The sequence below is a fragment of the Cottoperca gobio genome, chromosome 8 (genome assembly GCF_900634415.1).
Source record: "Cottoperca gobio chromosome 8, fCotGob3.1, whole genome shotgun sequence".
Taxonomy (NCBI): Eukaryota; Metazoa; Chordata; class Actinopteri; order Perciformes; family Bovichtidae; genus Cottoperca; species Cottoperca gobio.
The window spans coordinates 12,170,801-12,196,386 of NC_041362.1; the positions used below are offsets into that span (position 1 = coordinate 12,170,801).

Below are 25,586 nucleotides of genomic sequence, written 5' to 3' on the forward strand. Positions count from 1 at the left end.
ATTCAATTGTGTGATTTCGGTCTTCCAGTGAAACTGGGAAGTAGAAGCTTTGGAAGAGCATTTGAAGGCAGCATGGGACAAGTGAGGGGAAAAGAGGAAGAAATCCACGTAGCCTGTCCTGCATCGTCCAGCCGTGTAATGTCCTCAATGTGTACGTTTATTTGAAGAAACGCTGCTTTCAATTAAGCGGATAACGGTATTCATAGTGGCAGGCTAACGTGGAATAACCCAAATTGGTCCAGTTTGCTGAAAGGGAGAGGACTAAAATGGAGCTGGAAGACGGAGTTGTGTACCAGGACGACCCGGGGACATCAGCGATGATGTCTGAGAGGGTATCGGGCCTGGCCAACTCCATCTACCGCGAGTTCGAGAGGCTCATCGGTAAATACGACGAGGACGTGGTGAAGGAGCTGATGCCGCTGGTCGTGGCTGTGCTGGAGAACCTTGACTCGGTGTTCGCGGAGAACCAGGAGCACGAAGTGGAGCTGGAGCTGCTGAAGGAGGACAACGAGCAGCTCATCACCCAGTACGAGCGGGAGAAAGCGCTGAGGAAACATGCAGAGGAGGTGAGTTGAATGGATCTGGGGGAAAACGGAACTAGGCATCCTTGTGGGGAGGAGTGTAGGCTGCCTCAGGTGTTTTGTCCTCCCTGCATCCCTGTGTGATGAATTAACCTAAACACGTGGCCTGGCAGCATCCAGACCCTCCTGTCCTGGTGCTCATTGGGGATGTAAACAAGGCAGTGTCATGGCTAACGTCAGGCTGAATTGGCCCTCTCTTTGTATTAGCTGTGTGTCATAGCGGGATGGTCAGTGACATAACACAAAGTATCTCTAATCCAAGGATTGGAGTTCTTACTCTGGGTCTCATCAAAATGTATCTAACAACATAAACACCTCTTCCAAGTCCATCTATAACCACCAGCTTGCCTTTTGCATCAGATAGTGAAGTAACGTCTGAGCTCCATGAGACCCTGAGTGAGGAAACAGCAGGTGAAGTGACTCAGCTTTTTGACTCAAACTCAAACATACAGGGACAAGAGGATAGAGACAGACAAGCAGTCACAATGATGAAAGATTTGCTTGTAATAGAAAGTAGGTAAATGTCCCAAAGCATCCAATCACAGCGTTACTCAAACTAAATCTTATGATGAGCATGTTACTATATATACGGTCCGCCACTTCTATCAACACCCTGCACTGCCAGCAGGTCATCACGTCCAACCTTCACCCCTGTGCAAATCACTTTAGCCATATTATCACCCACATAATCACTCAATCATACATCAGGCAAACAACTGCACAGTGTACATCACAGTGTATTCAGGATACATTCATATCTACATGCAAAGCCTGACACTGTGCATTGAGGGCCGTGGATTGCTGCCGCCGCGGGTGACTGAACTCACCAAAACCCGCCTTATTCATCAAAAGCTGTTTGGAGCATTTAAAAAAAATCTAAATATCAGCCCTTTTCACATAAAGGCAAGTCAAATTGGTTGACAGAGCAAATCAATGCCATGATGTTTAACCAGTGAGCACAAACTATGTCAGTATCTGTCACTTAAAGGAGTCATCAACCTTTATAAAGTTTGGGGACTTGCGATAGATGGATATTTTTTTAAAAAGCTCTAAGTTCATACAGCAGAGGCCGAGTGTGTCCTTTAGTTCTTAGTGTGGTTAAAGCTACAAAACACTGGATCCTACATTGCCTGTAATGCAACTAGATAGCATTTATCATAAGACTCTCCATGCCTGGTAGATGCCCACATCTTCAGTTAGTCTTTCTGTTATAAATGTGTAATGACAGATAGTTTACTGACTTTGTAAAGCTCCCCCAGAGCCACATAACACATTACGCAACAGTTTTAACAAATATGAAATCAAGAGAGGATCTGCTGCTGCACAAAGTTTCCAACGTGGAACCAATAGCAACCAAATGGGTGCATTTGATAGCAAAAGCTCATCAGAAGTGACATTTTGTTTGTGTGTGCATGTCAGGCATCTAGTGTTTTGGTCAGGATAATGCCTAAGATGTGTGTGTGGTTTATACGTGTGAATCTGCCTCCTGGCCCGGAGCTTTTATGTTGAAGGGAAACGTGATGTGACTCGGACCTTCTGTCCCAGCTTGCTTCTTTATCTGAGGGCATCGGGACAGCAGGGACACTGGCGTAGTATGCTGTGGACATGTAGTCCCCTCCGCACACACAGTGACACTGAAGCAGTGTGACATTCAGGCACACAAACACTCATACACTTGCACACTGACAATACCACTGTATCATCCATTGTCATAGTAACCTATCATGGCAAATATAAATGCACTGTGTTTACGGGATTGTCCTGGGAAAGACCCTTTGTCCACTCCCCCGAGGAGGAGTCAGCAGGGGTACGCTGAGCCTGTTGGAGATATTACTTCCAGGTCATGTGATCCTTTGTCAAAAACGAGCAGAAAGGGAACTTCCCTGCATTTTTGCTTCCTTTCCCTTTTTTTTTTGTTTGCCTTGGTTTGAGTGTCACATTCTGGTGTAGCAGACTGACCGCCTCACATTTCCAGAGTAGTGAAGGGTGTCCCATTTCCTTTTAGGAGGCTGCCTCCAGATGAGATTAATTGATTCTTTAAGACCTTTCGCCCGCTGGATTGACCATTCATTGCTTTTCAACTCATTATCTATCTATTCTATTTCACATTGACACAAAATAGATATCATCCTCCCCGCTCTGGTATTATTGCAACCCTGTTTCCTCTAATCTCCAATGTCATTTGGAGACATGGACATGAACTTAAACAGTGCAAATTACTTATGATATTGATAACTGACATTACATTGATTTTGATTAAGCCTGAGGCATCGAGCCGTCTGTTCAGATCATTAAAACTCATTTGCAGCCTTCTCTAGTTCCTCATTGGTTCCACACCTGCATTGTGACTGCTGTTTTTGTCACATGTATCTCCAGACCATCAATCATTTGCTTTATGACCATGGGATTGCTCCTGTTGAGATGCATTGCATATACCTACATTATTTAGCAGCAAACATTACTAAATAACTACACTATGCACAAAAGGTATTTAATCTTCAGATAATTTGCCACTGAATCCAAACAAAATACTTTTTTAATTTCAGTCATATAGTGCAAAATCATTGTACTTGAAACTACAGTAGAACAATGCGTCCAGAGGAGGAGGGCAGCCACATTAGGGCCTTGGCTTGCTCAGCTGGATCGGATGTGGACGCTGACACATGCACACTCTCCCGCTCAGATGTCTGGGAGGAACTGGAATTTCCGGATAAACATAAAGTCAAGATCCTGTCCCCCTCCTAATGCCGATTCAGACACATTTATAACATCCACCACGATCACGGTAGCCTACATGTTGTGGAAAGTTATGCTGTCACAGTGACACATGTTGTCTGTGCTATTATGTAATGCACTGTGTATAAGGCTGCAACTATTAGTTAATGATTCTTTTTTATCATTGATTAATCTTCTGATAATTGTTAATCCATCAATCGTTTCTATGAAATGTCATAAAGTAGTAAAAGAAAAAACACAACCATCCATCCTCTCGTTTCCAGCTCTGTGTAAAATATCATATACATTATTTTACTAATACTACTTATGTGTTGCATACAAGTATACATGCTGATGCTTTAATGGTTTCAGGTTTTCAGTACCTTAGTAACATCAGTAGCACATTGATGTGTTTGGATACAGCGTTGTAGTAACTGTGGTGAGACATACGTTGGGTCAAGTTCTTATAGGAAATCAAATAAAACAATCACTTTAAACAGCATCTACTACAAATGAGTTTTGATGGGTTTCAGATGAATGAAATTATGTAATTATTCAAATGAATGAATTCAGATACATTTTTGGCAGTGAGTCTGACCAAGCTCTGTATGTGTTTGTGCGTTCCTGAGTAGAAGTTCATTGAGTTTGAGGACACTCACGAACAGGATAAGAAGGACCTGCAGAACCGCGTGGACAGAATGGAGTCCCACTCGCGGCAACTGGAACTCAAGATCAAAAACTACGCAGACCAGAGTAAGCGCGCGCACACACACACACACACACACACACACACACACACACACACACACACACACACACACACACACACTTACACAACTGTACACATTCACACATTCCCTCTTTGCGACGTTAACAGTAATGGGATTATAGGATTTCTGTTATTCATGTCCTCCTAATGCGGCAGTGCATTACCTCCCATTTTATTGGTGGATTAAGGAGTAGAGCGAAAGTGATTGGCTCGTACATTCTGTCTTGTTGTATGAAATAGATTTGCACAATGACTGGTCCGGTTAAAGTGAGTCATTCATTCACACAAAGCTGTGCGGGGAAAGAAAAATGGCAACATTTAAATTCTTCCATATCTAACGTTCAGCAGAAGCATTAACCTTTCAGTGTTTGGTTTATTCTGGAAAATTAATTCCTATTTGGGAAAATGTAGATCCTACAGTGTACACGCTCACCGACTGAGTGTTGCTGCCACTCCCTGTGAAGTCAATCATTCATTCCTTACTGTATTGTGCACCTGAGCTGATTGCGTCCTGAGGCAGAGTCCACAGCTGTTGATGGGCAATGACACTATAGCTCAGATCTTTGAGGCCATTCTCCTTCTTGGGTCTGAACTTAACATTCACTTGCCTGGTACTGAAAAGACCAATCATTCATCAGTTTTGTTTAATCTGATTTCAACGAGCGATTTTGAGATATGGGACGCTCCTTTTTAATAGACAATTTGAATCACAGTGAGGCTCTTTCCTGGTTGAATAATGTTATATATTATTAGGTAATATGTGCAAAGGGCTTCAGCATGTTATACTGCATTGGTTAGGCATAGATAAATGACACTGTTGGCATTTCTTTGGTGTTGTGTTACAGAAAGAAATGTCTTTTTTTTTGGGTCAGTGTTAAACAGCTTTTTAGTGTAAATCAATGATTAATTCAATCAATATCATTGGCTTAATGTTCAGCCGCACATTTGGCTTCTCCACACAGTGATTTGCCAAACTTGCACATCGCTAATACGAACACACAGGAGGGATTACTTCAGTCTTCAGCTGTCTCCCCCCTGTGTATAGCCTTCCTTACTTCCCTTCATTACATGTCTCCATCCCCGGGTAATGCCAGAGTACACACTTAGGCAAGAAATCATCACACAACACGAAGAAGCTTTAGCTGCTGTAATTGATAGTATCCAGCCTTTCTGCTGTATATCCGTCTGTCGCAGTAGCTCTCTGTGTGGCTTAGGCTAGACGTGACGGGTTAACGGGGGATTAGGTGTGACTTCATAAATCAGCCCAACATTGAAACCCATTTGACTGAGATTACCCCTGCTGCCTAGTTCCAGTGCCAGCCTGGTAGAGCAAAGTTATGCAATTGGGTAATGCACACTCGTTTATGTACTACAGTGATGCAGTGGATATGAAGCCAGCAGCTAGGTTACTTAGCTTAGCATAAAGACTGCACACGAGCAAACCAGCGACTCCTAAACTCATTATTTGACATTGTATTACTGTTACTGGGCCCAGGCAAGAAATCGTCTGTAACATAACATGGTTTTTGGACAGACAAGATATAACTTGTTATTTTTAATGATCATTTGACAAATAGTTCATACTTAAAGTATCCTTGTCTTGTGCCTTGGTAATTATTAGCCCTAAACTGAGCTGTGTTGCATTGTGTTTCAGTTGGCAGGTTAGAAGAACGAGAATTGGAGCTCAAGAAAGAATTCAACTCCCTGCACCAGCGACACACGGAGGTAAGGGCGGAGAAACGAAGGAGGGAAATGATGCAGAGTTGTAATCCTTAACCACAGTCATGATTAGTTTCCTCTGGATCTTTGGCTTGACTTCTGCAGATGATCCATAACTATATGGAGCATGTCGAGAGGATCAAACTGCAGCAGATTAGTGAGACTTCAGAGTCGAGCGCGGCCGGCAGAATCAGGTAAGACCACAACAGATACAGTAAGGTTGTATTCACATGCGTTGGTTGTGTGTAGAATAATATTCTGTCCATTACAATGTCCAAAACATTTGTTCAATTATATTGAATTACAGACTTTGGCTGATGTGATTTGTTTTGCTTTCAGACACTTTCGTATGAATAAGTGCCAATCTAAATATCCCAGTTGTAATTAAAACTTGAATGTGGACATATACTCTTATATGACATGAACGCTTCGTTACATTACAGTTCATTTAGCTGACGCTTTTGTCCAAAGCGACTGACGCAAAGTGCAAACTTCATAAGAGACACACTTCAGAGAGAACCCTCTTTTTCATGGCACACAGCTCAATAGACAAACCTGTGAACAAGTTTATGTGATTTTATAGTAGGACTGATTTTTAAGGGCTCTTAAAGCGTATTTTCTGAATGTTTTATCACTATTGTATCAACTCCACCCAAAAAGTAGTTTTTTTATAAAGAGCGCAAACATAGAGAAGGCATACTTTTGCATTACATGGTGGTAAAGTTTTTCACTTTTATATTGTTTTCAATGCTTATAGAAAGTTAATCATTTAAAAAAAAGTACCTGCAAATCAAAACCGTACCCCAGCAAACACTTTAACAAAGGCTCAACTGAGACATGAGACGTAAATTGCGACTTTGGGAAAAAAATTATTCTTTTCATGTCCCTCCAGGAGAGAGCGGCCTGTTTCTTTGGGGATCTTCCCGTCACCTGGTGGAGCGCCTATGCTAGTCCCCAACCCCCAGGCCAAAGCAGAGACACCGGGCACAGAGGGCTGGAGGTTCACCGACCCAGCGCGGTCCAACACTAGCCTCAAGGTAGGTGTGTGGACGGCACCTCCATGTGAACTTTAATCACAGTAGGTGGGAAATAACGACTTATTCCAGTATGATTTTTCTTCAGAGAATAAACTAATTTCTGGATCAGATTACATGATATGGAATGAAAATGAGCCTTCAGACATGCAGTGTATTATATTGAAAGACAATTAATGACATGTCTTTGATGTTCCGACACAAAAGGCTGATTTTCTTTTTCTAATTATATATTCCTCCTAATTATTTCCTTATCTGCTTTGGTCCAGAGTGTCAGCTGTGCACCCATTTAAATTCTAAATATTTGACACCTGAATATTAAGTACAACCTGAACGCTTTCACCGGTTTATCTGTTTGATCCAAATGAGTGTCAACCATAAACAAAGCGTGAAATATGGAGAATGATCTGATCGTTCTAATCCCTTTTCCTTGGCTGAGTGTTTGCAGCCCTCCTGCCAGTGCTAGAAGAAAGAGGAGTTTTGGCTTTGGATCTATTTAAAAATAGAGAGCCTTTGATAAGTCTCGGGCGTGTTTAAGCATATTTCAGTAGGCGTCTGACAAGGCCATCTCTGTTTTTAGACATCCTCCTCTTTAGCCATTGATGAATATGCAAACTTGTCTTTTGTCCTGATGCAGCCGTCAGAGGAGATCATTAAATGTATCACATGAATATTAATAATCAGAATAGATATCATTTTCTGTTTGATGCAGTTGCAAATTATAATACTGAGCTTAAACTGCTTTAAATACTATCATTGTTTTCTAACGTAGACATTATTATTATGGTTATGTTCTCACAGATAATATGACATTATGCAATACGGGGACTGCTACTACTTGTGTGTGAGTTATGTTTGTATCTGTGGCAGTTAAGACCTGGAGGGTGACGACGTTAATTCATCCCACTGCTGCGTCTTTGTTAAAACTGGGACATCAGCTCTGTGGCGCGAGGCATGATGGGAGTGATGCCGCTGTATGGCTCGCAGCCAGTCACTGAGGAAGAAAAAGGCTGGCTGGAATGTGATTAGTTCTTATGTAATCGGTGCTACAGGACGGTTATTGTCGCTGGCCTTTTGAACACGAGTGGCTTTGATATGCAGACAGGTTCTGAGTTTTAACCAGAAACGTCATATTTATTTACCGGCGTGGGTGGCGCTTCAAGTGAAAAGGAACGCCAGGTTAATGATGTGCATATGCCCGCATGCCAGACATGATCTAATCTCATCCACAATATGAGTCATATAAGCAAGACCATCCCATTAAAGCTGGCATAATTATATTTTCTAAATCACTGCTTTTTGTTTCATTCAAGGGATCGTTATGAAGCAATGTTATTAAAGAGGAACTGCACTGATAGGAATACTACTGCCTATGTGACAAAAAGTTGTATAAAACCTTTGGTGAATTCAAAGGGAGCTGCAACACATATGATAAATGTCTGTTGGGGCTGAAGACTAAAAGTTTGAAAATCAAAAAATAATTCTGGGGTTGTGGATTTAGAAAGCAGTGAGAGCTCTGTAGCTCCTCATCTCTGCTGCAGGCTAGCTACGCACACACACACACACACACACACACACACACACACACACACACACACACACACACACACACACACACACACACACACACACACACACACTCACAGGCTGGCTTTACCTGTATCTACATACTTTGTCACACAATAGTGCTGTTTCATTCACTTCACAGACATGCACACTTTAGGGTGTATGCATTTCTGATGAACTGCTTCTGCACATGTGAGCTTCATTCTTACTTTCCCCCCCTTCCAAAGCAGTTGGACTTTGTCGACCCCCCAAAGGAAAGGGAGGGTAAGAGTGCGCAGGACTCTACTTGGGGGAATTCAGTGGCAGACGACTGCAAGGTAGTTGGATGAGTGGCGGCCGGCGGAAGTGCCAGCAGCAGCACGCCTGCATTGGCTGTGAACAGCACACTGTCTGTGTTTGCGTCTGTGTGGGCTTCAGTCGTCTCCCCCACTATGTTGTTTCATCATTTCAAAAGCGTCGCCTCTCACTTTGTTCATTTATAGACCCTCACTTCACAGACCACCTGCGCTAGATCGTGCTACATGCAACCATGTGCTGTTTAAAGGCCACATTGGGTTCTTAAACATCTAAGTGCACACAACCATCAGCTGTGTCACGGATGGAATTGGTTAATTATTAATCGCTTTTTAAATTCAATAACAGCATGGTTGCATCTGGCGTCTAATTTAGTTTATTTTTAGTTGATATGCATGACTTTTTATATATTTCACTTGCTTCTTTGTATATTTGCTTCATTCATGCAGACCTTTTAACATAGCAGGGACATCACTCATTGTGCAATAACAAAGCATCATACATTCAAATAGCATTCTGTCTTTTACTGCTGTATTTGTGTAACATTAGGTTTAACGTGCAGTAGATTTACATTTTCAGTCGTCTCTGTTCAGTTTCTTCTTGACTGTTTTCCGTTGTTGAATATTGTGTGGGTTTGTGCTGTGTTTTGATTTGTTGTGTACTAGAGGTAGAATGGCAGCTCCCATTGTGGTGCAGTTGATGTCGTGTGAAGCCCCCCCCCTCCCCCCGCAATCTGTGTAGCTGTGTGGACTACCTTGTCTGTGTTTGTGTGCTAGCTCTGTGTCGTTCATGATTTCCCTCTGCATCTGATTGGAAAGCAATCCATCCTGAACTGTGTTTAATGTTTCAAGGTTCTTTCTTTCTTTTTTTTGTGAGTTTTTAAGAGATCCAATTCCACAAAAGTTCCCTGTAGCTAAGTATGTTAAATTGTTGTATTAAAGGGATTTAGAGGTAGATTTTCACTTTGAGATTATAACGATGCTCTTGCTCTACAAAATGTAAGAGCCGAGAGAAATTGGACTCTTGTGTCTTCTCTTTTGCTGCATGTAGCGTTTGTAGAGAACCTCTAACTCTCTCTAGTTTGTGATCAGCGTTTTCAACCTGTCCGACCACGTCAGATCATAAACTGTGGTGTTATCGTTCTGGTCCGAATATGTTCTGTATGTTTTCCTTTTTTCATTTTGTCACTATTTCATTCTACCTTTTTGTTTTGACCCTTGTCCGTTAAAGACTCTGTGCTTTTTGCTGTTATTAAGCTTCTTTTCATTACAGGATGAACTGTTGGACCTCACCGGCTCTACGACACCGATGTCCACCACAGCGTCTGACATGGAGAGGGAAGATGGGAAGAGCACAGAGGTGCAGGATAAACCGGGGACCGGATCGAAATTAGTGGGTACGGTCAAACATCAAGTTATCTGTAATGAATGAAGTAATGAATCACATTCATTAGTAACCCACTTGTCTCGGTGGCATTCATGTATTTGTTATATGCAGTATATGACAAAAGGCTTTGGCATACGGTGGATTTTTGTTACTTAAATCTAAAAATGTCCTACCGCTGGTGGTTTTGTAGATTTCTACTCGCATATGTCCACATGTCCTTCCTTCTCTTTGATGTTTTGGCATGTGCTGCGGCTTACGCAGGTTTGCCTGAAAATGAGGACAGCTCAGACGTGCAGGACATTATTGAGTCCACTCCTGAGCTGGACATGGATCTCATTGGATACAAGCCCTGCAGGTAGTACAAAGAACATGCTGTCTGGACAGTTTCAAACAAAGTTTCACCTGGTAGCACAACATCTCCTCCTCCTGTTCTTATTACTCCTCTAGTACTCCTACTCAAGGCATTGAGAACCTGGCATTTGACCGAAACACAGAGTCTCTGTTTGAAGAGCTGTCATGTGCAGGCACTGGGATCATAGGGGATGTGGATGAAGGGGCCGACCTGCTGGGTGAGTAAAAACTTTACCTTCATTGGAACAGAGCAGCACTGAAATTAAATAATGAAGCAGGCTGTCAGATCCTCTGAATACATTTCATCTGTATTGTGTTGGAAAAGTCTTTGTGAAATGTCTTCATTCACTGAATTGACTCAATAATTGTTAATTGTTTATGTGTAAAAAGCCCTGACACATGTCTTTCTCTGCTACTTGAGTATTTAATATATAATTGGTTGTACACATGCTCAGTTTCCAATGTTTTGCAAGTTGTATGATGATTTAACTTAATAAGCCACTTTGACCTTACGTCATGTTGTGGTCATTATATGACATGATGGTAAACATGTGATTACAACTGTTTATCGTGTTGTGTCAGCGAATCGTACTGCACACAAATGAACTGTATAATAACCCTGAACATTTCTTGAACATGCTCATAAAGCGGTTTTACTTGCACTCGACTGCGATGTTTGGCTAGCAGCTGTTGCTCTACTGATGGTACATTGTAACTGCGACACCTGCAGTTCGCTGCAGCGCTACACTACTTGCTTTGGTGCAGCTGTTATACGCAGTGTTAGCCATCTACCCATGTTAACATCACCTCTCTCTCTCCCGTATCTCATCCTCTGGCTTATTTCCATAATCCCAGTGGAGTACTCTGGTGTGTATGACCTCAAACCTTTCCTTAGTTCATCTTCTGTAATGACCCTCTTGACCTCTACTCATTAGTCACATTCTGCCATATCAGCCATCGTTACCGCTCATTATGTTTGATAACAGTACAGTACAGTTGGTACAGTAATGCACAGTTTACATCTTTTCAGCTTCCTACTTTTGACAAGTTTGGTGCATGTATGATGGAGTTCAATGCTTCCTTTTTTGGCCTAACTCTTCTTTTTTACAGTTTAATTTCTTTTTTTGGCCCCTTGTATTTTCCTGTTTTCCTTCTCTGTACCGCTGCGATTGTCGTATCTAACTATCTTTAGAGACCCAACAGCATCTTTTGCTTGTGGAGTCCAGAGCTACACGTTTAGCTCTGGCTCCTTCATCATTTTGGTCATTCCACTGTCTCAAACTATATCCGCATTTCTCTCTCTCTCTCTCTCTCTCTCTCTCTCTCTTCCTTGTTCTTTCCGCCTGACTTGGATTGCATGGTTTGCTCAGACCTTAGTTTGATTGGTAAGACCCCACCCACTCTATCCATCCTTCTCCTGTCAGTCATGTGCTGTGGGTTTGTGTGTTTGTGGTAGTTTCTTGTGTTGTGAAACCTACAGTGACAAATATCTCACTTGGAGATATTCACATCCTTCATAGTGCGTCCTTGTTGTATTTCTACCCTTGTAAACATATTATGTAGTGATGCATCTTAATCTGTTTATCTCGTCACTGCTCTAGCTTGTTGTCAAACTGCTTTTTGTATGTAATAAAACTCTAATTTCATCATCATCATCGCTGTTCAGGTATGGGCCGGGAAGTTGAAAATCTCATTCAGGAGAATTCACAACTGCTTGAGACAAAGTTAGTACATAACTCAATTATTTTGTGTCATGAATTTCATATGTGATATCTTAAACATTTGTCCCTGTTAGAATATGCCTAGCGTATTTTTCAAGTCGACTAAAATGTCCTTGTTCCCGTCTGTCCAGGAATGCTCTGAACGTGGTGAATAAAGACTTGATACTGAAGGTGGACGAGTTAACCTGTGAGAAGGAGATGTTGCAGGGAGAGATGGAGGCTGTGCTGCAGGCCAAGGCCAAGTTGGAAGACAAGAGCAGAGAGATGGAGGAGGATCTCAAAAAGTAGGTCAACACTCAGAGCAGGTAGCGCTGTCAGGTTATTACTGCTGGGCTTGTAAATAGTAAAATAACAGAACAGGATTTTTTCTATTTAAATACATTTCTCTTTCTGTATGTCCTAATTTATTTCCTTTGTCTTTTCCAGAGTGCGACTGGAAGTGGAGGAAGTGAAACACAAAACTAAAGAGGAAGAAGACGTGAGTCTTTTGCACGTAGTCTGAGATTTTATATATAGGGTTAGGGTTAGTGTATATTTTAGGGTATATTTATATATATATATATATATATATATATATATATATATATATATATATGTATGTATGTATGTATGTATGTATGTATGTATGTATGTATGTATGTATGTATGTATATATATATATATATATATATATATATATATATATATATATATATATGTGTATGTGTATTTCTTTTTTTAAAACCTTTTTATGAATACATTTTTTTTATTATTATTATTATTTAATTATGTTAATTAAAAAAAATATTGTAATTCACGATGATATTATACCACTAATTTAAAAATGGCAATAAAACATATTTGAATCACTTAACCTACAAATGTATTTATTGCATCAAAGATAGGACACACATCAAAAAACAAATAATCCAACAATCTTAAATTAGGTAATTGTAAATTGTAATTGTAAAACCCCCCCTGTATAAAAAAGGATAGATAAATAAAAAATTGCAACTTTGTGTGAGTCTGTAGAAGATGTAGAAGAGAAAATGTATTTCTGCGTGTTCACGTGTGGGTTCAATTATGTGCTACCGCAGAGTGATGTACCTACAGCCCAGAGGAAGCGCTTCACCAGAGTGGAAATGGCCAGAGTGCTGATGGAAAGGAACCAGTACAAAGAGAGGCTGATGGAGCTACAGGAAGCAGTGCGGTGGACAGAGATGATCCGGTACAGAACAAACGGCTGCACATTTACACGTGTACATAATCACATTCTTGTTTACATTGAGGTTATTATTGGAGTATGTTATTGGCTGTCACAAATTGTACCAGGCATTGGTAAAGTCTCTCTAACTCGTACACACATAATCCCGGTGTCTACTTGTTCTGTGGGAACGATGTCTGCTGTTATCCATAACTTTACAGTGAAAGTTATTTGGTCTTGCTGCTGTCGAAAAGACTCTTTTCAGTATTACTGTTTCACCCACATAACAAGCAGTAGGACATCCTCAACCTGCGTGTCATTAAACTGACATCGGGTAACGTGATGTCGTCTTGTCTTCTTCTTTAGGGCCTCGAGAGAAAATCCAGCACTCTCAGAAAAAAAGAAATCCAGCATCTGGCAGTTGTAAGTCTTCCCCATTTTACTCTTTCTTTCTTTTCTTTATTCATCTACCTTTTTTTGTCAGGGCTTTACTTTAGACAGCCTATTGAGGTCAACTCCTCCTGTGACCTTTTCTCTCAACTATTCAAATACATTTTTTTTCCTCTTTTTCCGGGATGTGCTATTGAATTTGCAGCATTAGGTAAAGATGGATTAATAAACCTTCACCCAGCCAAACCTCTCTCTTTTCCCTCCATTGACACAGAACTGCTCCTCCATTACAAATGGATCCAACTTTGATGTGTCTATAACCATAAAATTCTCTCTCCGTGCAGTGCATCAGTTGTTGTTATCAAAAACTGCTCAGACATGACTCTCCTTGTGGCCCCGGGCTTTTCCTGTCTCCTGCCTGCTGTTTGTCTTTTTTGATGTTTTCCTACTCTGTCTGCTCATAGGGAGCTAAAGAGGGACAGAGCTCCCCCAGCAGCCTAGATACATGTACACAAACCTGCAGATCACTGTGCTTTTTAATTACAATGTTAACAGATTTAGTAGGTGTGTTCTCTTTCTTTTATGCGGCTTATTTGAGTAGACTTCAAGAAAATATCAAGCCGTAAACTAATGCCTCATGTGTTATTTCCTTTCAGTTTCAGCACAATTAGTCACTTTTAAATCGTCTGTTATTTTATTTATTTGCTTTTCTAGAACTGAGTAATGTGCTCTGTTTATTTACACATGCTAAATGGTTTGATTATACATAAGTGTAAAACTATCTAACTTGACACTTTAAGATGCTGTTTGGTTAGTGCTTAAAATGTGTCGATGTTCAACACGGTGATTGGAAATGCTGAGCAATTTCACGACTCCCAGCATGCACTGTACAGTAAATGTTGGTGTTACTTGGTTGTCTGGTTGGTTGGTGACCCCCCCCCCCTACCTGCTTTTTCCCTGCTCTCCTGTCTGCTCTGTTTCCCTCTTGGCTTTCTGTAACTCTTCCACCTGCAGCTTCAGCAGACTGTTTAGCTCCTCCTCCAATTCCCCACCTATGAAGAAGGTGGAATCCCAGTCCAACATCAAGTACAACGCTCCGGGCGGCATGGTGAAGAGGAGCAGCACCTTCTCCCAGTTCCCCACAGAGAAGTCCAAGACGTTCGACTTCCTCAATGAAGAGTGAGTAACGGCGTCAAATCACTGAGCTTGATGTGTTTGATCGAGGTGAACGGGTCGAGGGAAATTCTGAAAAGGACCAACATGGGAAACTTATATTGATATAAACCCCAGCGTGTTAAAAATAAATGGAAATTCAATGGCTACATTTTAATAATTAGATTTCTATTATGTTATTCTAAAGCAGTGCAAGCCATTTGGGTTTGATGTCCATCATGACTCTTTCCACAAATAATTGTTGTCATCTAGTGGCGAATATGTACATGTATATAATGTATCCGTAAGCCGATGACGTTTCTTCTTGTAGAAAGGACCAGTGCAGCTCGCCATCGCGTAAAGAGCAGAAGAGAGCGCAGTACAGACAAGTCAAGGCCCACATGCAGAAGGAGGATGGACGAGTCACCGCACACGGCTGGAGCCTGCCCAGCAAATACAAGGTAGGAAATTAAGGTTTGAATACGAGTCAAACAGCAGGAAATATGTTTTTCATTGGATCATTGATAATGATTATGATCTGGTTCAGTTAGTTTTGTAAAAAAATCATTTATTTAAATTGTGAGCTCAAACTCACGAGATTTAGACGTACAGTATGTCGAGGAATATTTTGCTTTCATTTTATTTCCTCACGAATGTAGCTGTCACTTCTTTCTCCGTATGAGCTCTATGTTCATGTTGATGCCAGAACATGTCATATATTTACTCCTGCATTGCACATACACCCGTAGTTTTCAGAGTCTGCCACTGTGTGCCCACCCTCAGACAACATCGAGACAACTGCAACTCCCCTCTATATAGAAACCTCCCCCCCCCCCCCCCATATCAGGAAATCATGCTGAATCTATAAACGTGTGTTTGTGTATGATATCTGTGTGTTCAGATTTGAGTTATGTTGCGTCATGACTCAGGGGAGGAGTGCACATTTGGACTGAAATAGCAGCTCACTTGTTGGACATTGACTTTGGAAACATCATGTATTTAGAAACAAAAAGTTTATCTGCTGCACTTTGAGAGGAAAACCAAGAGGCTGCTGTAGATCTACAAATAACTTTGTGCTCTCGGTCAAGCAAACAATTTAATCATAAACACATTGGTTGTTGGCTATACAGTGTGTATATATATATATATGAATGGTGATGACATGGCAACAAGACACAGCGAGAGCCTCATTGTGAAACGGAATTCAATTAAAAACACTTAATTTGCCCGTTTATTTGAAAGTGTAATGTAACAAAACACACAAACCAGATTAAAAGTATGGATGCCAAGTAGTTTTGCTAGCTGGTGCAATTTCCCCGAACACCGAGATGCTTTCTGCAGACCCTACAGTGTCATTACTGCAGAGAGATGCTAGCTTTCAGCTGTGTTGATCATGTTGCCTTATTGTCTAAATGTAGGTGAACATCTGTTTTAAAAGCCTGTGTTCTGTTGCATGTGCTGGTTTCCCCCCCCCCGACAGGTAGCAAACGGTGGACAAGTGGAGAACAAAATGAAACTACCTGTACCGGTATACTTGAGACCTCTGGATCAGAAAGATGCTTCTATGAAGGTACGTTAAGTCAACAACTGGAGCCACAAGCAGCACACTGTCTATCTTTTTAGTACATTTCTTTAAATTCTGAAGAAAATCTGACATTTCGAACATCTTTCCCCCTCTGTTCCCCAGCTGTGGTGTTCTGCAGGGGTCAACTTGTCTGGGGGGAGGACATTACCAGAGCTCATGAAGCAGACGAAGGGTTCTCAGAGTAGCCTGGACCAGTTGGAGCAAGAGAATAAGGTAAGAGTCAGTAATCCAAGGAAGAGGCATTACACTCCAGTAAACCCAGTGAGTTCAGAAAAGTTCTTCTCACTTTGGTTTTAAATTCTGTGGAGACTTTTTGCTGATTTTAGTTTTTGTCCGTAAAGGATCAGGATAAAGGGGAGCAGGAGAAGGAGCTGGTCCTTCAGGACGAGACCAGTAGGGTGTGGGTGTGCACCAGCACCCACACCTCCACCAAGGTCATGGTGCTGGACGCCAGTCAGCCCTCTGACCTACTTGACACCTTCTACGCCTGCAACACCCACGTCGTCTGCATTGCCAGCGTGCCAGGTAGGTCACATTGTGCTTTTTAAAAGAGAGACTGGCCAAGGTAGCAGCCACACAAAATCACAACACATTGAAGAATACAACATGACATACAGCTGTTTAACGCTGTGGCATCTCAAGAATAAACACCCACATATGATGCCCTTAGATTCATCGATGGATATACACTTAATCTCATTTTAGATCTTTGTGTAAAAACCCGCTGTTTGTGTGCGTGGGAGGGATTAGTGGCTTCCTTTGTCTTCATCGGCCATAATCGCATCATTTCTTTTGCCCTCTATCAGCACCGAGTTTTGAACGTGAGGTCGTCTGTGTTGTTTTTGCAGGCGTGTTGGAGACGGATTATTCGTCAGGTGAGGAGGTTCCTCCAGACCTGGAGGCTGGCCAAGGTGACAGGGTGTCACTGGCCGGCAGTGTGGCCAGTGTGGGCTCAACAGGCAGCGATGGTGCCATGGCAGCAGAGGGGACCACCGCCATCCCCCAGACGGCCAGCGCAGGTGTCACCGACCAGCCGGCGGAGCACAGCGGCATCTCCAGCTCAGGTGCAGTAGTAAAGAATGCTTGGATAGAATATGTCCTTACTTGTTTTAATGCTAGCATTGAATGCAGCAGGGGCCATTTGCTACAACCTAAGGATCCAGCAGGGGGCAGTATCACAGATAGCTAGCTAAATCAATGTTTAAAAGGCCTATGTAATCATTCACTCGCTTAGACTTACTTTCAATACTCGGATATTATTCCTTCTTCTTATGCTACATGTGTGATTATATTGTATGTATTCTGCCTGGCTGTGATTCCCTTTTCGTAGTTGCAGTATTCTAATTTCCCTGCTGATATCACAGTTTCATTTCATATCGTATTAATTACTCCACTCAGGGTTCTAGATTGGAAAAACCCAGAGTTAGATGATAGCATTATGATACCGGGGGTTAATATCCAGCCAAACCTTCGTGTATCATTCATATACCGTGTGATCCACGATGCCCACAGTTGAGCTGTCCAGAGAGACCAGTCCAGCAGAAGACGGCGTTCCTGCAGCAGAAGAGGCAACGGAAGCTACGGAGGCTAACGCAGGTGTGGGCGAAGAAGGAGAAGAGGACCAGGGAGCGGATCAAAACCAGCCAGGAATGTACACGGAGCATGTGTTCACTGACCCGCTGGGGGTGGGACCCACTGACTCCCCTTCTGCTGACGCACAGAGGTGAGCAGAAATGTTCCTTTATCATCACTTGTTGGGTGTTTTCTTTAGTAAAGGTTAAGATATGTAGAGGTAAGGGTCAAGGTGCAAATTGCATTTACTATTTCTTTTAGGAGAAACATTTTTTCTGCGTCCAGTGTGAACCACATCTTTATTTGAACACTTTAATGATTCTACAGTACAAACACACTCACTAAACTAAACTAGCTACAGTAGTTTAAGATCAACTGGCCTTTTGAAGTCAACATTGTTCCTGCTAAAAGGAGCTAACGTGCTTGAATCACAGAGATTGTGTATAGTCAACTTTTCTACATACAAAGAAAGTATGTAGTGTTTCCTCCCAATGCCATTTATAATAATGTAATGTGTTCTTCCTTGGCCTATGCACTCTTCATACAAGTTTCATGTAAATGGAGTCCGTAGTTTTTTCTGTAATCCTGCTGACAAACAAACCAACCAACAAATCGAACCAAAAACAAAACCTCCTTAGTAATAAATTATATTTAAATAAGTCCACACTTTGTGTGTAAGGTGCTTTTGAAAACCTGAATCTTCTGCCTTCTGTGATGCAGGGGCTGTGGCCATGATGGGGAAACCTTTCCAGAAGACTCAGACCTGTCAGATGGGGAAGTCCTGAGGGTGAGCAGCGCCCTCCCCACAATGTGGCTGGGAGCTCAGAATGGATGGTGAGTAGGACAACGGCCACTAGAGGGCAGCGGCAACATATATGGGCTGGTTCCCGCACAACAAATAGGAAGAATGCTATACTTTTTAATATGTGACTGAAGCCTTTTTTAGTCCGATTATCATTCTGTTTTTGGCAGAGCAGAGAGCAAATGTATCCATACAGTTATACTTTCTTCATTCCTCTCTCTCTCTCTCTCTCTCTCTCTCTCTCTCAAGTCTGTATGTGCACTCGTCTGTGGCTCGATGGAGGAAGTGTCTCCATGCCATCAAGCTGAAAGACTCCATCCTCAGCATAGTGTAAGTACAGAGTTACATGTGTAGTTATTCAAGGACACACACACACACACACACACACACCAAATATAAATGTTACCTCCAGGGAAAAAAATTGTGAAAATTGTGTGTTCATCTGTTGTTACAGGCACGTTAAAGGGAGAGTCCTGGTAGCTTTGGCTGATGGGACGTTAGCAATTTTCCACAGAAGCATTGGTGAGTCTGTGGGTTAGTGCTGTTTGTGTGTTCGACGTGCAGAATTAAGAGCATTTACATTTCCAGGTCTTTTCGGTTTAGTATGAATCACAGTCACAGTTGATGGATATTTGTAAATGTTAAGTTGTAGCAATTTAAAAGGAAGCAAAAAATATCCAAAGAAGGTATTTATTTTTAATAGTATTTACACTTTCTCCCGAGCAGACGGTCAGTGGGATTTAACAAACTACCACCTGTTGGATCTGGGCCGGCCTCACCATTCCATCCGCTGTATGACCGTAGTCCATGACAAGGTGTGGTGCGGCTACAGGAACAAGATCTACGTCATCCAGCCCAAGGCCATGAGGATAGAGGTACAGCCGTCACTATATCTAATAAATGTTCTGTCATTCAAATTAGTTTTCTTTTCCAATCCTGCCTTTTCGACAAAGGGCAAACCAGCAAAAATATTGTATATTCTTACTTTTATCTAAAACATGTCTGATAGTAACGTCTGAAAATCTTACATTTATCTTACATCTTACATTCTGTCATGTCTGAGCAGAAGTCATTTGACGCTCATCCTCGCAAGGAGAGTCAGGTCCGGCAGCTGGCCTGGGTTGGAGACGGTATCTGGGTTTCCATTCGACTGGATTCAACTCTACGTTTGTTTCATGCCCACACATACCAGCACCTCCAGGACGTGGACATCGAGCCCTACGTCAGCAAGATGTTGGGTACGCATACCTCAGAAAACCTTATCTCTTCTCTGTCTGATGTTTTCATTTTTTTTTTTTACAATTTGAGAGCAGCATCTGTATATTTCAGAGAGATACTGAACTCCTTTCTCATTGTCACATGGAGTGAAACAGCAAACACGTGTGTGTTCTGTGTGTGTGTTGCAGGTACGGGTAAACTGGGCTTCTCGTTTGTGAGAATCACCGCTCTGATGGTGTCCTGCAGCCGACTCTGGGTGGGGACAGGAAACGGCGTCATCATCTCCATCCCGCTGTCTGAAGGTATCACACACTTGCACAGCCCACTCAGGTTTACCCCCATGCAACAGTCCCCCTCTTGTCTGGAGGGCCACCTCTGCTCGTAACCCTGCTTTGTGTTGTTTTATGGATGGGAAATCACTTTGTGTGTGTGTGTGTGTCAGTGTGTGTCAGTGTGTGTGTGTGTGTGTGTGTGTGTGTGTGTGTGTGTGTGTGTGTGTGTGTACAGTTTCTGCTCTCAACCTGTTGTGGGAGACTTGAGATTTGATGGTCTCATTTATGACCTCACACTCTGCCCCACTTCACCCACAGCTGGCCTTTATGTGCAAAACCCAGATAATATGCACATTGCCACGTCAGCTTTTATTCATTTCTTTCTTATTCTGCAGCCAACAAGACTACGGGAATTGTGCCAAATCGGCCCGGCAGTGCTGTACGGGTTTACAGTGATGACGGTTCAGACTGTGCCATGCAGGGCTGCTTTGTGCCATACTGCTCCATGGCCCACGCCCAGCTGTGTTTCCATGGACATCGAGATGCTGTCAAGTTTTTTGTCAGTGTGCCAGGTAAGCGACATCAAGTGGCAGAAACTGTGACGAATGCGGCAAAATGAATAACTGTTTAGCCCAGTGGAAATTGCCAGCCAGGTGTGTGGGTCATATTGCAGCTTCTGAAATGTGATCATTTGCTGCTTTTCTCTGTTATCTTTGGGTTTTTGGGACTAAACGATAAATCAAGAAAATAATCTGCAGATATAAACTGATTTGTGAAATTGTCAATAATTTGAATAATAGTAGATGAAAGCTTTGACATTCTTAAAATCAGTTATGGAGTAAAAATGGCATCTGCTTCGTGACTACGTCTTCCTCTCTTTACTGTGAACCAAAAACATTTTTTTGACTTTTGTGTCACAGGTCAGGCGATGCCCCCCCCAGGCAGTGCAGATTCAGGCTCTGATGACCCTCCATCTGAATCCTCTGACACAGCGACCTCTGAGGCCAAAACATACCTGGTCATGAGTGGAGGCGAAGGCTACATTGACTTCAGAATGGGTGAGTGTGTCACACCACGAACACCATAAATCACAGATGTCGAGCAAAGTGAATTATACATTATAATTCCGTTAATGAAATGCAAATGATTAAAGCTTGTATTTGAACCCACATGAAAAGTAATATAGCTGTTGACTGTACTAATACTGTCGGACTTAAAGCTGGTTAAACGGGTGCAAAAAGGCCCCGCGTCTCCACTGTGACACACCTGGTCTGCTGTTTGATTGACACATCGTCCTCCTCCTCAGGTGATGAAGGCGGCGAGTTGGACGGTTTATCAGAGCCAACAGCCAGCCAGCAGTCACCGCCTACCAAGGCCGAGCAGAGCCACCTCATCGTCTGGCAGGTCGCAACTTCTCATGACTGAAGAAAAAAATAAATAATCACAGACTGTCTCAACGCCAGGGCCGCCCACCAAACCCCCCCGCATGTCCTCCTTGAAGTTTTTAATTTGATATTACTGATTGTTCTTAATGCCTGAGTAGTTGAATACTTTGTAAAAAAAAAAAACACAATTATTTTTAGTCCCATGTTTTGTACAGTTTTATTCTTTATGAATTTGAATGAGTTATGGTGAGGTTTATGTAAACTTAAAGAATACGTCCAAGGTCCAAGTGTTCCCTTCTGCCGGGTTGCATGTTGGAAAAGTGTGAGCACAGCGGAAAAGTTGGCACAACTAAAGTTGTAGGCATAGTGTGATCAGGTTATGAATGGAAGTTGTTGGTTTTCCAAATGTTAAAAAGGGTTTAGATGTGAAAGATAAAAGGGAAAAGCGCTTTCTTTAAAAAGTGAAAGAGCAGAAAGTTGAACTGAAGTATATTTTATATTCTACACATACTGACTTTTACATTTGTAAACCACATGTCTGTGTGAGCATCAGGTGTGTGTGTATGCATTCTCTGAGCGTTTTTATTAACTTAACCCTTAGGGCTGGGTGTCAAAACATGTTCCCTACAAGTCAAAATGTATACAAAATTTCAAAAGGTTAAATTCTTTGAATGTGTTATCTGAGACTAATTACTCTACTGTATGATCGGATTATTAGAAAAGCAGCTTGCACGTACCTGCGGTAAATTAAATGTGCTTTTGTTTTGCAAAGGTTGTAGGATAAAGCATTCTGAAAAGGTCGTATTAACATAGATGACGCAGAGCCCCGTTTGCCACAGGTTTATGTTTTAAGACATGAGTAATGTGTAAGCAGCTTGGGTACTGCTACTGAATAGAAGAACCAGCTTACTGTACTGTAGGTTAGCATTAGCTTGGGGGGGAAATCCTGTATCATCGTCCCAGTGTGTGTGCCTGCTCGGACGTTTTTAAAGCTAAACCCTCGTCTGTCGTGTGAGGAAAATCTGCCTGTGCCACCAGCTTGGTGCTTCCTGTTTGCTTCAGCTCATTGGCACTTTAAAATGTTAGATGTTAGTTGCTTGAGGTTTGGAAGAACACCCATAGTAATGTTCACTACACTACTATGTGCTAATCGTGAGAAGGGAACAAAATGTACAAATATTTGTAGCGAGGTGTCACCCCAGTAACCAAAGGACGAAAGAAGAAGCACCGTGAAACTGACTGTTTTATTATTTTTCATCATTTCCAACTTAAAACGTCTTGTGAGTCTAATAATTTGAGGGTGTACGTGCGTTTTCAGGGCGTCATCTAAATGGGAAATAAGCTTGAATAAGGGAATCTGACTAAAAAATAACACGTGTGTGTGGCATGCACACAGCACTAAAGGTAGTCTCTCCTGACTGCTTCATCATTCCTTGTTTTGTTGTTACAAATACATTTGGAGAACTGGAAGGCAATTATCTTTTAGACATTGTTTGTGTTTTGTATTCATGTGTGAGACACTTTTATTAAGTATTTTGATTATGACTGTAACACGATAGAAGGATGCCAATATTAAGCTGGTGTTTTAATTTGTTTTTATACCTGAAAAGTCTGGCCAAGATTGGTCTTCAGTCCATTTAAAAATAGGAACTTTGTATTATGTTCTTGCCATTCCAGTATTTATTTCCTTTTGTTAATGAGCCTATATTGGTTCAGAATGTAACTTTCTACATGAGCAAAATATAATGGGAGGCTATTGTAAACAAAATAGTCCAATGAGTTTACGTGATTGTTAATAATAGTCAAATAAAAAGAAATCAATGTTATCATGTTGGACATTTCTGACAAACCATGAGATAAAAGTTTGCAACAATAACTTGGTGGTTTTCGAACAACACATTCATGTACTAAGCTATGCATGTTTTTGTTTTTTTTAAAGAAGACACTGCTATGTTTTCAGCTAAAGCTCCGTTTATTGCCACCGTTTTGGGTGGGGTGGATGTGTGTTTGTGTGTACAGTACATGTAGGAGTTTGAACGCGAGACACATTTGTCAGTGTATGTTTGATTTTGAAAAAAATGTACGGTGTATGTGTGCTCACTGTACGTCCATCTGTATTACCCCAGAGACTGGTCACATTAACCTGGTGCACCGGGCTTCTCTGGATGCCATGACGGTGATTCCTTCTGGTCAATGTTTGCTAAAACAGCATCATAGCCTTATTTTTAACAATCTATTAAACTCAGTTTCATGGAGACATTCCTGTTATCATGCGTCTCATTGTGAAATGTTTTTTTTTCCCCACTGAAGTATGCGGCAAAGGGGCCATATCATGCTTATTAACATGTAAACATGCTTAAATTTTCACAAACACATTCTTTTTCTCATACTGTCTGTCTGAATAATATATCTGAGTCCACCCTCTGTCTAAAACGCTCCGTCTCTTTAAATCCCCATCTCAAAAAACCCATCAGTATGCTCTGATTGGCTAGCCAGAAAAATGGAGAGATTTTGCAAAGATAGTTTTCTGGCCTTCTGTTTTCTGGAGATACTCATTCTAATCAGGGTTTCTTATGCAGTATAGAATTAGATGTTTTTGTCATTTCCAGGTCTGTGTAAGTATCTGCAAAGTCGATACACTTTAGTTCTCTTTTCGAGTTCCCCGGTACAGACCTGGTACATGAACATCCCTTCTGTTTCTGTTTTTTTGACATGCTATAGAACTTTCCGATAATTTTATAAGACATACTATACCAGGACTATTTTATGATTGTTCATGACATACTATTATGACATTACATACATTTTTGCAACTTTGGTTATTGCTTTTTTAAATTTGCGGATATTAAATATTATAAAGAAATACTTGAAGATCTGAAGCCCAGTTTTTAAGGCCTTAAAGTGAGAAAACAAAGCAGTCCTACAGTACACTGATGACATTTAATCATGATTGAAAAAGTAAAACATTGCCTTGTCCTTCCCTCACTACATCCTCTGTATCTGCATGCCTCATATGCTTGTCTGTATGACATGTTTTAATGATGCAGTGACCTAAATACATCCCACTACTTACTGAATCCATTAACAAGGTCAAATGCCAAATACTCAGTTTAGAATTTCAGATATTAAAGTTTATCAAGAATCACAATGAAATGCTCACAATTTCCAGCAGATGGTGCTGTATGTTTATTTTCCAAAATATGTTGAAGTGTCCTCTCAGTTCTACAGCGGTCACATTCAAATACGATTATCATCTCTGGTAACACAATACATGATGCCTTTTGTATAATGTCAGAGGTTTCATTGAAGTCCAAGCTTTTATTAATCTGTGCTTTTTTCCATAATCCTGTTGCAGTGATGTGCGGTGAGGTTCATGGCTGGGGAGGCACTGACTCTTTCAGAGTCAGATTTACAAAGATATGAACCCAACTCTGTAGCACTTTGAGTTTTGTTTATTCAAATGAAGAGTGTGCTTATAAATATATATATATATATATATATATATATATATATATTTATAAATATATATATATATATATATATATATATATATATATATATATATAATTATAACTGAGTAGCTTATTCACCATTTTCTTGGCAGCATGAACATTGACTACTGGTTATTTTTCATATGTCATTTCAGCATTCTTTATACACACACAGGTATGGGACATATTTGGCCAAAAAAGAAGCTACATTTATAGCGGCTCAGAGAGGTATTTGTTCTGCACTCTCCATTCTTCGTGTGCATGTGACGTCACGCTTATTTCCCAAACCAGAAGTCAGCCATGTTGGATGATATACACAACCAAGATGGCGGCTGTTCACGTGTGAGTTGCTGCAACACTTCGTAGTTTTCTTTGTATTTAAACGTCTAAGATTGAAACA

At 41.3% G+C, this 25,586-nt stretch overlaps 1 protein-coding gene across 6 annotated transcripts; it reads left to right on the forward strand.

Annotated features, from left to right (window-relative positions):
* Positions 1-80: 80 nt before the first annotated feature.
* On the forward strand, positions 81-23,954 carry spag9a (sperm associated antigen 9a). 6 transcript variants are annotated; one of them, XM_029437406.1, is made up of 32 exons: positions 81-566; positions 3,929-4,049; positions 5,720-5,790; positions 5,890-5,978; positions 6,677-6,821; positions 8,612-8,701; positions 9,951-10,074; positions 10,326-10,419; positions 10,512-10,633; positions 11,271-11,282; positions 11,786-11,800; positions 12,082-12,139; positions 12,268-12,420; positions 12,563-12,614; positions 13,213-13,343; positions 13,686-13,742; positions 14,724-14,888; positions 15,193-15,322; positions 16,342-16,431; positions 16,549-16,659; positions 16,788-16,971; positions 17,295-17,510; positions 17,959-18,169; positions 18,739-18,852; positions 19,070-19,150; positions 19,275-19,342; positions 19,547-19,695; positions 19,887-20,058; positions 20,227-20,340; positions 20,706-20,882; positions 21,231-21,368; positions 21,617-23,954. In XM_029437406.1, exons 1-32 carry the CDS (start codon positions 267-269, stop codon positions 21,733-21,735), a joined length of 3,873 nt encoding a protein of 1,290 aa, XP_029293266.1. In that variant the 5' UTR covers positions 81-266; the 3' UTR covers positions 21,736-23,954. The 6 variants fall into 6 exon arrangements, with proteins under 6 accessions (XP_029293266.1, XP_029293267.1, XP_029293269.1 ...); XM_029437407.1 differs by having other exon boundaries at positions 8,615-8,701; XM_029437409.1 differs by lacking the exon at positions 11,786-11,800.
* The last annotated feature ends 1,632 nt before the right edge of the window (positions 23,955-25,586 follow it).

Bases quoted from the DNA above. Each gene is read 5' to 3' on its own strand.
- spag9a (XM_029437406.1), top strand. From the start codon at position 267: ATGGAGCTGGAAGACGGAGTTGTGTACCAGGACGACCCGGGGACATCA. The intron at 10,075-10,325 runs GTACGGTCAAAC...CGGCTTACGCAG, and splicing joins GACCGGATCGAAATTAGTGG to GTTTGCCTGAAAATGAGGAC. The intron at 13,344-13,685 runs GTACAGAACAAA...CTTCTTCTTTAG, and splicing joins CGGTGGACAGAGATGATCCG to GGCCTCGAGAGAAAATCCAG.